The 13,779-nt window shown below is 28.9% G+C and overlaps 2 protein-coding genes across 6 annotated transcripts; one reads left to right on the forward strand and one right to left on the reverse strand.

Moving 5' to 3' along the window:
- The first annotated feature begins 75 nt into the window (after positions 1-75).
- LOC132952505 (kinesin-like protein KIF3A) lies at positions 76-4,266 on the forward strand. The gene is made up of 9 exons (XM_061024812.1): positions 76-306; positions 383-589; positions 651-856; positions 1,101-1,291; positions 1,346-1,485; positions 1,553-1,750; positions 1,934-2,656; positions 3,399-3,521; positions 3,962-4,266. Exons 1-9 carry the CDS (start codon positions 304-306, stop codon positions 4,049-4,051), a joined length of 1,881 nt encoding a protein of 626 aa, XP_060880795.1. The 5' UTR covers positions 76-303; the 3' UTR covers positions 4,052-4,266.
- Positions 4,267-4,672: 406 nt separating this feature from the next.
- Positions 4,673-10,822, reverse strand: LOC132952504 (dual specificity protein kinase CLK2). Of its 5 annotated transcripts, none has more exons than XM_061024811.1 (10): positions 9,313-10,820; positions 7,266-7,347; positions 6,705-6,771; positions 6,254-6,370; positions 6,098-6,188; positions 5,860-6,030; positions 5,661-5,787; positions 5,459-5,603; positions 5,285-5,390; positions 4,673-5,221 (listed from the first exon to the last, which is right to left on the reverse strand). In XM_061024811.1, the coding sequence occupies exons 1-10, from the start codon at positions 10,150-10,152 to the stop codon at positions 5,036-5,038; spliced, it is 1,932 nt and encodes a 643-aa protein (XP_060880794.1). In that variant the 5' UTR covers positions 10,153-10,820; the 3' UTR covers positions 4,673-5,035. The 5 variants fall into 5 exon arrangements, with proteins under 5 accessions (XP_060880794.1, XP_060880793.1, XP_060880792.1 ...); XM_061024810.1 differs by having other exon boundaries at positions 5,661-5,790; positions 7,266-7,344; positions 9,313-10,818; XM_061024809.1 differs by having other exon boundaries at positions 5,661-5,790; positions 9,313-10,818.
- Between the last annotated feature and the right edge of the window lie 2,957 nt (positions 10,823-13,779).

The raw sequence follows: 13,779 nt of genomic DNA on the forward strand, positions 1-13,779 counted from the left end.
TAATTTATAATAAAGTTGTCTTGGTCGGGTCAATCACACTTTTGCTTTTACCTTATCATCCGATATTAATGCGAATTGTGATACTAGCAAGTAACAACTGATTTTCAATCCTTATATGGCTATTGACAATTGACTTAAATAATAGCAATACAGAATAGTTACCCACTACCTACCTATTTAACAGATTTTAATTAGGTTGGGTTAATATTATTCATTGTAATAATGTAACATTCAATTTATAGTCAATTACAGACTACAGTAAACATGTTTTAAGTATAATCGCATTTACTAAAACCAAAAACCATGGTAAGTTGAATAATCAATATCATTAGACTTATTGACTTCATTTTTAGTATACCTATTGTATTTTATTATTTAAAAGGTGTACACCGCTGGAGAAATAGAAAATGTCCGCGTTGCAGTACGTTTGCGACCTTTAAGCAAAAAAGAGAAATCCTCAGGTTGTGTACCCGTGGTAGTGGCCGATTCTGAGAATGCAGCTGTTTTTGTGCAAAATCCAAACCCATCACATGTTGGTCCTCCAAAGACTTTCATGTTCGATTTGGTTTTTGATTCTGATTCGAAACAAGTGAGTTGATTCTTGGTTAATAATTTTAATCGGTTATCATTTAACGAGGGAAATTCAATAGTTGGATGTGTATAATGAAGTGGCACGACCAATTGTCGACAAAGTTTTTGATGGCTTCAACGGAACAATATTTGCTTATGGACAGACTGGTACAGGCAAAACATTTACAATGGAAGGATCTCATATATCTCCCGAGCTTAATGGAATAATTCCTAATTCATTTGCCCATATATTTGGTCATATTGCTAAAGCAAAGGAAGATGTTAAGTAAGTAGGTTTTGTTAGTTATATTGTATAGAATGATATTTAAATAGTTTTTACAAGACAAATGTAACTCTATAAATCTCAAAAAAAAAAAAAAATAATAATAATAATAATAATAATACAAATAATACAAATAAAACGATTGGTAAATTATATATCATTACGGTTATTTTAGATATTTACCTGTCTAATTATATTCTTAACCTAAACCATAAATCTGTGTGTTATTTTATTTTGTTTTTATTAGGTTTTTGGTTAGTGTTTCTTACTTTGAAATTTACAATGAAGGCGTTTACGACTTGTTGAGTAAACATGTGTCTACTGAGTTGGAAGTAAAAGAGAGACCAGATGTTGGTGTGTATGTGAAAGATTTGTCAACATATGTGGTAAATAATGCAGATGATATGCACCAACTATTGATGACTGGAAACAAAAATCGCAAGTATTTAAAATAATGAATATAGGACAACTAATTTGGTGTTTAATTTTTAGGCGCCACTGCTGCAACAGCTATGAATTCTGAAAGTTCCCGGTCACATGCTATATTTTCAATTACTATAGAAACTAGTCGACCTGACGTTACCGGCGAGTACCATGTCAAAGTTGGCAGACTTCGATTGGTTGACTTGGCAGTAAGTTTCAATGTTAGTTGTTCTTGTCATTAACATACCATTAAGTCGCACACATTTATTCATGAAGGGTTCCGAACGACAATCAAAAACAGGTGCTCTTGGTATAAGATTTAAAGAGGCAACAAAAATTAATTTATCCTTATCAACTCTTGGAAATGTAATTTCTGCGTTGGTTGATGGCAAGTCTACTCACATTCCATATCGCAATTCAAAACTTACACGGATATTACAAGATTCTTTGGGAGGAAACTCAAAAACCGTTATGGTAAATTAATCTGGTAATCTGTATATTTTTTTATATATTATATACTTTTCTAATTTTTTTTTTTTATTTCATCAATTAAAATACAAAGATACAATTATAATTTTCAATATTTTTGATTAATTAACCTCTATAAGCAAAGCATGTGATGATAAATGTATTATGTTATTTATTAAATTTGTTTAGTGTGCTACTGTGGGACCAGCAGGTTTCAACTATGATGAAACTATTAGCACTTTACGATATGCTAACCGAGCCAAGAATATTCAAAATACATCCAAAGCTAATGAAGATCCAAAAGAAGCATTGCTCAGACAATTTCAAATGGAAATTGAAGCTTTGAAAAAGCAAATAGATGATAGTAGTAAGGGCCTTAGTGAAGCAGACGATGATGGTGAGGAGGAAGGAGAAGAAGAAGGGCTGGTTGTCGGAGCTTCTGAAGAGGTAGCTAACGCAGTACAAAGTAAACGCGAAGAATTGGATGCAGCACGCCAAGAAATGATTAGGTTAAAGGAGAAACTGGAGAATATGGAGAAAAAAATAATCGTGGGTGGTGAGAATCTATTAGAGAAGTCTGTGGCACAAGAGAAGTTGTTAGAGGATTCAGCAAAAGAGCTATTAGATAGAAAATCTAGACAGATGAATTTAAACATGCGTTTACAAGAAGTGCAAGCTGAAAAGATGGACACTGAAGATAAATACAGTGGTTTGCAAGAAAGATCAGGAGCATTAAGTAAGAAATTGAAAAAATTATCAGCAGCTATTTTAGCTGTAAAAGAAGATTTAAAAGATACTGAAGACGAGAGCAAAAGAGAAATAGTGGAATTAAAACAGATTCTAAAACAGACTTCTAAGGAGTTAAAGATGCAAGAAGTCATTATTGAGCATTTTGTCCCCGATGATTACTTGGTAAGCTATTAAGATTTAAATTACTTAATTACTTTTATTAAAAATGTTGTTATTATATTTAATAATTATGATCATCGATTAATCAAAGTATTTCAAGAACTTCCGTTTTACCCAAAAATAAATTTTTTAATAGGACGTCCATACCAAAATGTGTTGTTTACATCTAACTTAGACATTACATAACAAAATTTACTTTTATCAATTTCAATTTTGTGTTGTTTACTTAAACATTAGAGTGAATTGACCCATTATACAATTTAAAGGTAAGCATTATCTGTATCCTATTATTGGAATTTTACAATATTTAAATTTTTAATCGTGTTATGAACATTTTTAAATATTAATACTTAATCACTTATAATTTAAAATATTGTGTTTGGGAAATAGTGTCAATTTACATTAATATTAAAGTTATTCACACAAAATGATGAAACTGCTGAATGTATATTTTGGTATGTTAAGTAAAGACCGATACAAGATTTTCTTAATAAGGATGTTTCAATTCCAAGAACTATCTGATTTTTTAATCTATAACTATTAGCACCTATGCTGCCATAAATATTTTTACTCTTAAAGTAATCAATGAAAAACAATTTTGTTAAAACTACATTCGATGAAATTTCCTCTAATTAATTGTTTTCAGTTATGAATGGGTTTTCATTCATCTTATCTAGATTATGTTATTTATGCCATTAAAAGGGGTTGCATCACAAATGTACCTATAATGTTTTACTTATCTCAGGAACTTATAAAAAAAAATTCATTTTGGAACGAAGAAATTGGAGAATGGGAACTAAGATGTGTAGCATATACTGGGAATAACATGGCAAAAGAGTTACCCAATGATGAAGAAATTACGTTTGAGGTATAATGTTGTTACTATATTAACTTATTATTTTATTTAGATTTTAGTATTACACTATTATTATTTTCAAAAAATTAAATGTCTAAAACTTTAAATTAAATTTGGAACTAGGAAATTTATGTAAAAATAAATCTTTTATGAATTACTTGGAATGTTATATGCATTTTCATGAGGTAATCTGAATATTTGAACAGGGATGAACTAAGTTAAAGTACAATTACATTTTTTAATCGGAAAAACATGGTACCTTTTTTATGTTAATTATTAATGGCAAATTTCTATTCTAAGAATAAAAATGTTAATACTAATCAACACTTGGAGATTTGAGCTATTTTTATTATTAATATAACATTAATAGTTTTCTTATTAATATAACATTAATAGCTGTTCTGATTGAAGAGCATTAATATAGTTAAAAACTAAATAAAATTGTGTTTTAGACTCGCAGACCAGATTTTTCACACGTGTATCTGACTTACAAAGACAAAGCACAGGCCAGATCAAAGTCGAGAACTGGAAAACGAACTTGATTTTTCTTCTTGATAATGTATTTTGTATTTATTTTTAGTTATAACAAAACCCTAGTCATATTTTTTCTTTTTATAAGAATATATCACAACATGCATACTTAAATATATTTTTGTTCACTCTGTCCATTTAATTTTGATTTTAAACAACTTGTTTATAATATAATTGTTTTAAGTCTAAATAAAAGCATAAACTTTGTTTTACTCATACTTTATTATATGAAATGTACAGTTTTTGGACAGTGAACTGTTTCCACCAATAATAAATAAAAGTACTTAATTTTTAATTCAGAAATTTTATGAGAATTTCTTGGGTATAATATTCACAGTATAGTTATAATACAAATTATTTTTTAACTAACATTTATTCTTTTTATATGTTGGATCTTTAGATAGAAATAATCAGTAAATAAAAAGAAAATAACAGTGAATTTTGAACAGATTAATAGGTAGTAAATATATAAAAAAAACTCACTGTTAGTATAAATGTATCATTTCGAGTTAGGATTAAATTTGTGAAATTCTCATGAATAGAAATTTATTAGAAATTACTAACAATATTTTCAATTATTAGGATACAATAGGTTTATCATTTAAAAGCTTATCCAAATTATAAACGGTGTCTATAAAATTGTAAATGTTTTATACTTCTTTATGTATATTAAACTTTTACAATTTTTCTAGATAATCTGTATATAAAAGTGTAGTTATGAACACAGAATTTTGAATACATTAAAAATATTTCTATTCGTGGGAGGGAAAATAATATCTTAAGTTAAACTTCATAATTCTACTAACACTTAACGCGAAAGATTACAAAAGTAACTATATACAAATTATGTATATATCGTTTTCTTTATCTTATCCTAGCTAATGTTACTTAACAAGGCCAGTTAAAAAAAAAAAAAAAAAACAATTGGCATCTCAATTAGAAGAGACGTTCAAGCCAGAGGTGCATGTTTAGCGACCACGGCTATTACGACATTTTCATCTGGACAGTGAATGTGATCTTTCTTCTTTGTCATGAAGTCTCTGGTGAGCGGGTAGTTTATAAAAGAATTGGTGGTCTAAAGCTTCCTCCATGGTCATACGTTGAGTTGGCTCGTATTTGAGCAATTGAGAGATCAAATCGAACAATAGCCGGTGGTCTTCCTCTTCAGAGCTCATGTATCTCTAAAAAGGAAATTAAATTATTTTAATTGTTAAAGCTAATTGAACGTAATTAATTTTATTTACCTTTAAGGGTTTGCAATTTTCTCTAACATATCGTCCAGCAGAACTGGATTGGTCCCAATCTAATTTGCTATGATAGAAATATTTTGTTTTACTTCTTCTGGCCATCCTACCCAAATTTATAATTCATAATTATTAATTATTAATTATTGAACTAATCAATAAACAAATGTTTACTTGTAAGGTATTGAGCCAAGAATTCGCTCCATCATTGCCAGGTGTTCACGATTGTCATGTGTTTGGAATAATGTAATGCCCAAATAAAGTTCAAAAATAATACATCCAATAGACCATACATCACATGGTTGAGCCCACCCAAGTTCTAAAACAATATTTACATGAACATTTGTTTAAGTGAGGGAGGAGAGAAATATTTTACCTAAAATAACTTCAGGTGCTCTATAATGTCTTGTTGATACGACTGTACTATGGTGTTCATCGTCAAATGTAGCACTACCAAAATCAATCAATCGTACTTCGGTATCTTTGATCATTTTATACGCACGCTTCTGTGCAACACCAATTTGAATTAATATATTTATAATTGATAAGAAAAGGCTCACAATATTATACATTACCTTTTTTTGATTATATTGTGTATCATATTCAGATTTGACAAAAAGAATATTTTCTGGTTTCAGATCAGTATGTGTCAATTTATTGCGATGTAAAAATCTGACAGCATAACATAATTGATAAGATATATGCCGTACCTGGTCAACTGTGTATGGTTGGTAGTTATTTTCTTTCTGTAAAAATTATTTATATAATTGTTTTAATTTATCATTTAGTTTATATACTACAAGAAAAGCTTACCAAAAAGTCAAAAACACTTAGTCCCAACAATTCAAATCCAATGCATACATGTCCGCCAAATTCGAAGTTATCAATCATTCGAACACAAAGACTAACAACAAAATATAAAACAATATTCAAACATGTTTTAATAATAATTGTAGTTTAATGTCATACTTTTTACTTTCTGGATCCTTTGCATTTAGTTTTTCTAAGGCATTAATTTCCAAACGAGCGGCTTCTCGATATTTTTCAACATTTTTTATTATTTTGACCGCAGCAATTTCATCACGGCTGAAAAATTTGCAATTTTAATATATTAACATAAAAATATTTTTATTTCTTTTGGTTTGGCCTATATTAATAAGATTTAAAGGTAATTAAACATCTGTCAAAATGCCAAATGCCTCCCCCCTCTACATTAAAATATATAATAGATAAACTGTGTTAAAATATCTAAATAAAATTACAGACAATTTTATATTTAAAATATAGGTAGGTATGTCAATGTGTCGATTTAGATTTACATGATAAACATTTATTAGACTTCAGTTATAAATGATGATTATTAATAATAATATTGTACGACAAATATATATGCAAACAAAAATAATGATCTATTACTTACTTTTTCAGACATTTGGCACTAACTACCTTTCCAAAAGTACCTTCCCCAAGGGTTTGGATGATTTGATCTGAAATTTGTCAAAGTATACTAGATTAATACAAATATAAATGAAAGATTGCATCCTCTGCTGGGACGGACCAAGGACCTTGATAATATTATAACAATTAAACAATAGTTCAATAGATTTAAGCAAATCTCATATTTGCAAATACCAGTTGAAATTTTTACGAAAATTAAACACGAGAATTCGGAGAAAAATGTTCTCTTATTAATAATTAAAATTAGAAAAAAATATTTAGCGAAATTATAGGATATTTTTTCATTAATTTCTCATTAGTCAAAACAGTAATAGTATTGATAATACAATGTATATAAAAAAATTGACAACCAAATATTAAGTTGATGAGAAAAAGTATTTAGTTGTCCCCATTCAGCCAAAAACCACAAATGCACGCGCTAATGTTTCATCCACATATCATTTTTGTACTTTACTGTTTTTTTTTGTATTTTTTTTTTAGAAAGAGTAAGTAATCATTTTTAAAATGTAACTGGTTCACGAACATCTATCGGCCAGATTGTCTCCATTTTTGTATATCAGATGTCCCTCTTCGTCATCCACAATGACTGGACTTCTTGCTCGCTGCTGTTGAGGGTGATCAAACAGTTGCCGTAATTGTTGTCCCAATATTCATCATGTATTCGGTAGGAATTGATTAATAGACGCCCGGCACACACACACACGCGAATTGTTGATGGCCGATTGGTATTCGTACGGGATTTGTACATTCAGGTGGCGCACCCATTTTCAGCAGTTGCGTGTTTTATCGCCCGCAATCATAAAGACAGAAGGACACAAGGCAAAGGAAAGCCTCGTTAACAACTTTTTTCATATACATATACATATTCTTACAAATATAAGTGTTATTTTATATATATTTTTGTTGAAATATATATAAATTAACTATAATATAGTGTGTGAATGTGTATGTTTGGGTTTAAAAATAAAAATCAATAAAAAAAAAAAATATTCTACCATTTATATCATATATTATATATTGACAACCCAACAAATGTCACATTAATGTAAATTATGGATTACATGGTTGTTATAAATTACCATTATAATTCGATAAGCATAAAATATTAAATTTATTTAAAAACTAATTTTTGAATATTACCTTTTTTATTTTAGAAAACTGCCAAAGACCCATTGTTAATTGTAAGCTAACAGAGAAATTATATTATTTTAAAAACTAAATGTAGTCAATAGAATGTAAGTCATTAGAGAATTTATATAGTCTTATCATATTAAACATTAAAAATAATAGTTACTATTTACTACTTATTATTTATGGCTTATAAGCATGAAGCAATAATTATTTGTCTGTATGCAATATTATTAAATTTAATTTAACATAAATTGATTTAAATTGTTTTTAACCTTCAAATATCATATTGATACAATTATTTTTTTTATTTGATTATTTATAGACTTGTTTTTATAAAATTGGCGCTACAAGAAATATCCACTAACAAAAAAAACGGGTAATACAGCTAACAATACATAATATACAAATTCCCGCGTTTTTCAAATTAACTATTTATTTGTAATATTAATCAAATATTCTTTAAAAGGAAGCTATATCAGCATGTGTTGTATTTGTTTTACAAATGTAAAACATTGCAAAAACTGTTTTGCGCAGGTAAGAACCACTCAAGCAGTAGTCCAAGCTAGGTAACCAAAGTTTTAAAATATAAAAAGGAGAACATTTACTGAGCAACGTTGTTTTTATTTTTTCGAAATCAGAATAAAAAAAAAATTCATTATTAAAACAATAATAAATTTTCAAACTTGTATAACTTTTTTTTAGTTATGATATCGAAAATATAAAAACGTCGTTGCACAGTAAATGTTCTCCTCTTTATAGTGTGAGAATTTTAGCTTGGATTACAGTCCGAGTGGTTCTTACCAGCGCAAATAGTTTTTGCTAAGTTTTACATTTGTAAGACAGAGATAAGACGTCACGTGAGTGTAGCGTCCTCTTAACGCGTAAACAACACAAGGTATATGAGGGGGGGAGGAAGAAAATAACATTAACTTAATGTTGAATACGCTCGAAAATAGATAGCTCAGCATGGCCTATATATTTTGAGAAGTCTTGGCGAGCAGCGGTAAAGGGTGTCCCTTCTTACTAAAACGTTCAACCAATTACACAATTATCATTTTTCACGATTTTCGTAAACAAATTTTTTAATTCATTTTTTTGATATTACAAATACGAATTTACTTCAAAATTTTAGGCTCACGGGACAGTTATTATAAATTAGTAAAAGTTCGAAATAATCGTAAAAAGAGTTACTTTCAGAAAGCAGAATCGGGATCAAATAGGTTAATTTTTAGAGTAGAATGAATACAATTGGTTTATATTTCGTACATTTAGGAGGGACCAACTTTTTTATTTTATAATTAATTAAAAATTAGTGAAAATAGTTATTTTGTCAATTGCATTTACTCGACGTTACAAATGATAATTTAAATTTGTTTTCTTTAATTAAAATAGATCAACGTATGCAAACCATACACATACAACACACGTGACAAACTTACGCCACTGCTCACAGAAGAGGTAAGAATGGAAGAATACTTTTGTTGGCACTTAGTCAAAACACTAGGAGTATCATCGTTTTCCTCGTCATTGTCCAAGGCTGAATATTTCATAATCAATGTTTGTATCTCCTTACGCCTGGCTTCACGCTCCGTTATCACGGGGTCTACAACTTGTTCTACAGGTTCGGGTGTATGTATTGTAGCAGTGATGGTTGTAGGAGACCGTTTTAATGGTCGTATGGATAACAGTACGTTGGGTTTATGGCGACGATACGGGGTCTTTTCACGTGGTGTTTGATGAACAAATGGATAAGCCTTTTCTGATAACAAAACTGTGGTAGCACTTTTGGTGAGGGGCCTTTGTTGTCTTCGGTAACGATGGGCATCTAAGGCGGATAAATAACGATCTTCATTACGCACAGAGTATCCAGATGAATGAAACGGGCTAGGAAGATAGGAAGACGACGACGATGAAGAAGGAATATTATGATTTCGCGATGTTTCGACGGGTTTGAGCTCAGGTTTACGGATACACTCGGATGGACCACGAGATCGTCCGGTTATGCGGTTAATAAGACTAGAACAAGAATCTGATAACATTTGAGTGACACTAACTGTCGACGATCGAGCGTACCTAGTGCGGCGCTTTTCGGACGGAGCATGGCCATTCATATCCGGAGGAAACATTAACCGAACTTGTGAATTTATATGAAAAACGTAATAAAATAAATAAATTAAAGTGTCTACTGAATGATCTAATGTATCTACATGGCCCTGGTTCGGAAAACTGTTGGTCAACTGTATTGTGGACCTGGCATACATGAAGCGGCCCTCGCACATTGAGGCAATCTTCCAAAAAATCTATTTCTGTGTCAACCGGACAGCGTAGAAAAAAAATCCCGACCTCTTCTGTAGAAGTGAAACGTGGGCCATACGTCACAGGCTTTGTTGACAAAATTTTATTTTTTCTTCCCCCACAAATGAAAATATTAAAGTATTAATGACTAGTAGTGGCCTTGAAAAACATTTATATATACAATATATATACATATTAGTATATATTTTTTTAGTTATTGAAAAAACAACGTCTAAAGTTTAAGTTTAAGTATACTTTTAATATTTATAAAAATACTCCAATAAGTAGGTTTATCTTATATATATTATACAACTTATTAAAAAATTAATTCAATATTTAATTAATTTATAAAAATTTTTAGCAGCTAATTAATAATTTTCATTCTACATAATAAGGAATAAATTGCTGTATTTTTTTTAACCAAATATTTGTTTATTTTACAATTTTGTAATTCTGTTGTTCAAATAATAATTTTTATATTCTATTATGTATAGTAAATTATTGTCGTAATTATACTATATGATAAATTTAAACATAATTTCTCAAGAAAATGATTTACAATACATGGTTTTTTTTTAAAAATAAATAGGTACAAGTGTTCTTAGTTATTACTTGTTAGTAACTAATTTGATAATAAATACTACTTTAGATAATACTGACTGGGTTTACGGGCCACCAATGAGCATCTACTAACACAGCAGCAGGCGGTTGGGGTGGTCTGACCCTGTGTGTAGTTCTGGATGAACGATTACGACTGTGTTGTCTGACCACAGCACCATCCGTGTGATGCCATGGTGGTACAGGCCGTCGCCTGAGGGCATGCTCCTCGACAAACATAAGTGCAAACACGACATCCAACAGCCTACTGGAGGCGTGATGTTATTTTCGAAACTGAGCCAGAAGTTTAGAGAGCGCGTTTCGATAATATAAATTATGGAGAGACGTATAGTTTATATTTAGATGGCATGTGATTGCAAATGAGGAAAATAAACTGTAGAGAATTCAGTATTAAAATCCCTCTCCCAGTGAATCTACTAGTTTAGATAAATATATATTACTAATTATAGAATCAGTTTTCCACATTGTATACACCAATTTAATTGGACCCTAACGTCTGTTACGCACATGTTTTAGTAGATACCTAATAGTAGGGAAGTTTCTGTTTAAACTATCTAATTTTTATTTACTATAAATTGTATTAATAGAAAGCTAGTTATGGCACAACGCCAACTGTTTAAAATTTGCAAAAATTGTATCTAAGTTTTTTTAATTTACTTAATTAATGTGACATTTGTTATTGATTTCCAAATACCAGACAGATATTATACATAAAAGCATTTTTTAACTACTGACCTTTGAGTGAGACCGTTCTTTATGTCTATGGTGTCTATGATGCATTTTTTCATCTCCACTTCCAGGTGAAGGATGGCGCCTAAGTCTACGACGTTGATGATTGGTTGAACCAGGAGACCTACGATGACTGCGCTTGTATCGACGTTCTGCACTTGTTCCTTGATCATGCATTCGTGAACGATTACAACGTTCATTACTGAAATGAGAGATATTTTATCTATTTTAGTGTATTGATCGACAACTATTGTCAGTATTATATAATAAACAAAATACTAATAAAGGTATTTTATGATTACACAAATCTATCTACAAGGATTAAAATAAAATTTCTCTGATATGAACATAGTAACAATGACATGATAAATTAAAAATCTGAAACTGTACATTACATTTGTAAAATGTAAATTGCATGTTTAATAATAATTAATATTCATAAAATGATAGTTTACTTTTTAAAAATAAAATATTAAATTAGGTAGGTATATTTTAGATAATAAAATATCATAACTGAGATAAGTTTCAGGATATTGTGTTTTGATTAAATGTGCCCTCTGATCACAGTATGCAAGTAATGATGCATAGGTTATCTGGGATTTTGTAGTTTTATGAAATATGTAAACAAAAACAGTTTAAAAGTTAAAACTTATAACTAAAAAATTTAAGTAGGTAATGGAAAATTATTCAGATGTTAACCAAGATTAGGTAAAATATGACTAAAAATGAAATGAAATTATAAAAAACTAGTTATTATTAAAAGTTAAACACAATGATAAAATACCTGTACAATAAAATCAGTTCAGCAACAGTAGGCATAGTTTAAAAATTTTAGTAATAAATTCAGATACAATTTTTTTATTTTACTAATTTGACTTATATATTTTTATTAAAGTTAGAGCACAACCAAACAGCCTTGCTGATTGAAATATAGTGATAGAATAATACAAGGTTGTGTGTAGAAGATAACCCATTATACGTTTACAAACTGCAAACTATACACTATTATAACTATTCATACCAAATATGGAAACTTACTTGTCACAGAAAAAAAAAAATCTTACATAATATTTACAAAATAGTAGAACAACACCATACATTACAACTACCGAAATAACGTTATTTTATGCTCTAAATGATAGGCATATAATATATACATAAAAAAAAACAAGAACTAACAACATTTAGTCTAAATGTCTATTTATTTCAAGGTTAATTAAGATGTTATTTAGAATTAATGTTTACAATATAGGTACACTAGGTACACACAAACAATTGATTAAAGTTACCCATATATTATAAAAATAAACAAAAAAAATTGAATTTATAAAATTAACCTATTTTTGTTATCAGTAATAAAATGTGTAGCTATTAGAAACAACTAGGTAGTCTATTATTATATTTTATAGAATCTTAAACATAATACATTTGTTTGTTTTGAAACACATAATACTATTAAATATGTATTTGATAGTTTAAATGGTTATAAACTACTATATAATGTACTGTTATTAATATCACTTATAAATTTAATTAAATTAAATTTATTGTATTTTATGTTATTGTACGAATAAAAAAAAAATTACATATTATGTAATTCAACATTACTTGAGAAATGAATCATGGATTAAATGTTATGCAGGTACACATAAAATGTTTTTTTGAGATATGATGATTAGTTGAAATATTAAAATAAAAATTGATTGTGATTGTCTAAAAAATCATATTTATTTGATACGTTTATAACAGCGTTTGAACGGTTTTAGGTCAATGAATATTTGCACTAGTAAACATAACCATCAATAAGAAAGTGAGTATCCATGGTACACAAACCGTTATATTTTCATCAAACAAACATACTAATGGTTCATTAAACTAGGTAATATAATAATAAAATTGTTATTTCAAAAGTATTGTTTTATTTGTGAATATTTGAAATCTGTTTCTTTATAACTAACAGACTTGACAAAAAAAAAAAAAATAGATTCTAAATTCTAAATTTAAGATTTTTGAAATTTTGTTGTAATTCAAAAACAAATTACTGTAGATACTTGAAATTTTTAATATCAGCATAAAATACCCTTGTAGTAATATAGGCTGACAGACCGTATTTCCAAAATCATGTTTTGTATACAATAATTTTATATAGTGGTCTACTAGACACCTAATGTATAGCAAAATGGTAACCTCTTTCTCGACTTATATAACATTGTAGTTGTTTTCTACCATATGTGTGGCCGTGCAATGCTGCAACTAGGATTTTG

Source organism: Metopolophium dirhodum, chromosome 9 (assembly GCF_019925205.1).
Source record: "Metopolophium dirhodum isolate CAU chromosome 9, ASM1992520v1, whole genome shotgun sequence".
Classification (NCBI taxonomy): Eukaryota; Metazoa; Arthropoda; class Insecta; order Hemiptera; family Aphididae; genus Metopolophium; species Metopolophium dirhodum.